Below are 3,609 nucleotides of genomic sequence, written 5' to 3'. Positions count from 1 at the left end.
CCGAACTTGTGGCTGTGCTTTGGGTGCCTGTTGAGCGGGCAGTTAGTGCAGCAAGGGGCGAGAGCTGGTGGTGGCTGCTGTGCCCTGCAGCTGCGGCAGATGTTGTGGCAACTGGCACGTTTCTGCCAAAGTGGTTTAATTCTCATTTGAGTTCAGCACGTGGCACTGCTGGAAACAGCTCCCAGAGGTGAGCCAGCACCAAGCAGCGCTGGTCAAAGAGGAGTGAAAGGCATCAGGACCCTCCAGAAGGGTCCACCTCTTCCTTGCTGGCCTCATCCAGCTCTGTGGGAACGGAGGGGCCAAGGCTGGGTCTGTAGTTACTGTGACCTAATGAGTATCAGCCTGAAAATGCCTCTGCTCCAAGGGGCGAGGTTTCAGGTCTTTGGGTGTCCTTTCCCCTTTCCCTTTGGGTGGCGAGGGACCTTCAGAGCTCCCCCAGTGCAACCCCCTGCAGGGAGCAGGGACATCTGCACCCAGAGCAGGGGGCTCAGAGCCCCAAGGGCCAACCTGACCTGGGATGGGGCCAGCGATGGGGCTGCTCCCACCTCTCGGGGCAGCCTGGGCCAGGGGCTCACCACCCTCAGTGTCAAACATTTCTCCCTCCTCTCTGGTCTGACTCTCCCTCTGTCAGTGGAACCCCTCCCCCTCAGCCCTTGTCCTGTCCCCACAGCCCCTGCTGAAAAGATTGCAGGTAAAATATTAGTCCAAGTGTCTTGAAAGTCTCGCCGAGATGCCCATCAGCCCCAGGCCCTGCTGCAATTAATGCCTTAAAACCTCTGCTCCTCAGCAGTGCTCAAAGTCGCCCAGTGCTTTGCCACCCACAACTTCATCAAGTGCCCAAAAGCTCAGGCCGTGGTCACATCTGCAGAAGTGTGCTGCTCTTACGGGAGCCGCTGCAGAGGAGCGAGGGGCAGCTGTCGGCGGGCAAACAAACCCCGCAGTATAAGTTCATACAAGCCAACCTCTGAACTTCCACCACCCAGAGAGCAAATAAACAAGGCTGGAGAGCACAATGAGGGCTGTGTCTGCTCCGTACAATACAGAATTGCCGTTTATTATTTTCACGTTGCCAATAAATAATTGTCTTTATGTAGAAGAAGAGAAGGCAAAGCGAGGATGGGTGCTGCTGGAGATGTGAAGCTGACCCTCAACGAAGCGCTGTTGGCTGCAGGAGGCCACTGCAGCTGATGTCGGGCTCTGACCACGCTCTCACCTCCTGCCCTTTGTCAGCTGCTCTCGCCTTTCCCAGACACTTTCTGGGATGACATTTGCAAAGCTTAGTCCCAACTCAAGACAAATCTGTCTGTAAAACAGTTTTTAAAAATCTGTGTCAAGGCTCCTGCAGTTACACAAATGATTTTAGAAGTGGGGCAGGGTTGTGTTCGGATGGCACAAAATAATGTCTAAAGCTTACCTGGCTGAGACCAAAAAAAAATCTTTAAAATTTTGCGTATAAACTTAGTGTGAAAAGCCACAAGACATGTGAGAGTCTGAACTGGTGGCATTCGGAAAATACCGGTTTCTGGTAGTGGCCGGTGTTGCCCGGTGAGCACCAAGGCGTGCGCAGGCGCGTGCTGTGCACGGCACCCACCACGCGTAAGCCCAGAGCCCGCTCTGCCGCTGTGAACAGCACGAGTTGCTGGTGTCACTGTCCCAAAGGGGCCCCTGCCCCGGGCTGGCGGGGCTGGCAGGGACCTCTGGGGATTGCCCAGCCCAGCCCACTGCTGGAGCAGGTCCCCAGAGCAGGGTCCCCAGAGCAGGGTGCCCAGAGCAGGGTGCCCAGAGCAGGGTCTAGGTGAGATTGGGGTCTCTCCGGAGGAGACTCCACAACTCTCTGGGCAGCTGTTCCAGCGCTCCCTCGCCCGCAGAGTAAGAAATTTTTCCTCAGGTGGAACTTCCCATGTTCCAGTTCACACTGGAAGGATTTCCTGGGCAGGGCTCCTCGCCGTCACAGCAAAGAAGTTTCTCCTCCTGGTCAGGTGGAACTTCTCAGGTCCCAGTTTGGGCCCCTTGTCCCTTGTCCTGTCGCTGGGCACCACTGGGCAGAGTCTGGCCCCTCCTCCTGACCCCCTTTAGCTGTTGATCAGCACTGACACCTCTCACCCCAGGGGCAGGGGCCAGCGGGTGGTACCAATCCTGCCTGGTGCTGCGTGAGGAACCCCCCATGGGAGCTGCTGGGGGTGGCAGGGGCAGACCAGGGGCCTTGATGCTCTCCCGTCGTTTCCATTCCTGCACATCTTCCCACCACGGCCAATATCGCTGATTGCCACTAGCCCAAGGTGGAAACACAGGAGGCTCTCGGTGAGACGCCGGCACGGACAGACAGCAGAACAGAGCGCGCTGCGGGTACAAGCTCTCGTCTCTTATTGTTCCCTCTGCCCTGGCCAGAGTCACGCAGCCGCCGCGCTGCCAACTCGTCCCCAGCGCGGCTGACAGCACGGACGGCCCACGTGTGTGTCGGCAGCTCGAGGAGCCCCGGCCAGCTCCAGACATCCCATTGTTTGAGTACAGCGACAGGAGTGGGCAGAAAATACCAGGATAAACCTTAAACGACACGCTATTATTTTTAGCAAACATGGTTTATTTTCCTGTGCTATGGATGGCTCTGCCCTCTGCCAACGCGAAAATGTTAAATTCTCACAGTGAATTATGAAATCATATACAAAAAGGAAAAAAGCTGTGACCTCACGGTGTGGGAAGAGACGTGTCTCGGGGACAACAAAACCGAGAAGGAGAACCAGAGGGGACGCTGGGCCCGATAAGCCGTTCTCCGCCTCAGTTCATAAGTGCATCATGGATTCAAACTCGTCGATCCGCTGTTTGGTGTTTCCTTTTCTAATCCTCCGGTAGGAGATTGTGTTGTATCTGGAGTAGCTGTGTCTGGAGATATCATTTTTTTTCCCCAGGCTGGGCTGCTCCCCCGGTTTGTCCACCTGGGAGTTGCAGCCAGGGCTGGTCGGGGCAGGTGCCTCCTTGCTGCTGTCTTGCTGCTTTAGGCAGGATGTCTCGCTGTTCTCCTTCTTGATTTCAATCACCTGAACTTCATCCTCTTCCGTGTCGTCCTCCTGCTCCTCCATATCCTCCTCCTCCTCCTCCTCGGCCGCGTTCCCTCTCCCATCGGCGCTGGCTGTGGGGGTCTCCCCGCCGGGGCTGGCTGCCATCCCCGGCTCTTGGTCCCCGCTGCCCACAGACGTCTCCTTGCTGCCCGGCCCTGCAGCAACACAGTGGGAGTGTGGGTGAGGACGGGCTCAGCACCTCCTCCACATCCCCATCAGACACGTTCCTGATGTGGCATCACTCTTACCAGCTCCTGCCACCAAGCCGGCCCCGTCCTGGGGAGGCTGCTGGGTGAGGAGTGCCCCACAGCTCCAGGCTGAGCCCCCAGCACCACGGATGCTCACACACGCTTCGTACGTTCCCAGACTCACTGTTGAGGTCACCTGCCCTCGTGGTTTGTAATGCCCATCTCTTGGGTACCACCTGCCCCAGGGAGCCCTCCCCACTACCCTCTTGTGCCCACACCAGACCTGCTCCTGCCCTCGCATCCGCGGCCGGCGATTGTCCCCCTGCAGGGCCCTGTGGCTCTCCCAAAGCCCTCTGGCCATCTCC

General features: G+C 57.7%; 1 protein-coding gene across 1 annotated transcript in view; it reads right to left on the bottom strand.

Moving 5' to 3' along the window:
• Positions 1-2,780: 2,780 nt before the first annotated feature.
• Positions 2,781-3,609, bottom strand: part of ERMN (ermin, ERM-like protein) — a 3,242-nt gene continuing 2,413 nt past the window's right edge. The window contains exon 3 of the mRNA XM_010135424.1: positions 2,781-3,211. Coding sequence (XP_010133726.1) covers positions 2,781-3,211 — 431 coding nt within the window. The remainder of the gene's footprint in view (positions 3,212-3,609) is intronic.

Source organism: Buceros rhinoceros, unplaced genomic scaffold, assembly GCF_000710305.1.
Source record: "Buceros rhinoceros silvestris isolate BGI_N320 unplaced genomic scaffold, ASM71030v1 scaffold8094, whole genome shotgun sequence".
In the NCBI taxonomy this organism is placed as follows: Eukaryota; Metazoa; Chordata; class Aves; order Bucerotiformes; family Bucerotidae; genus Buceros; species Buceros rhinoceros.
Note: the sequence above shows the minus strand (reverse complement) of the source record. Positions and strands in the feature narration are given on the sequence as shown.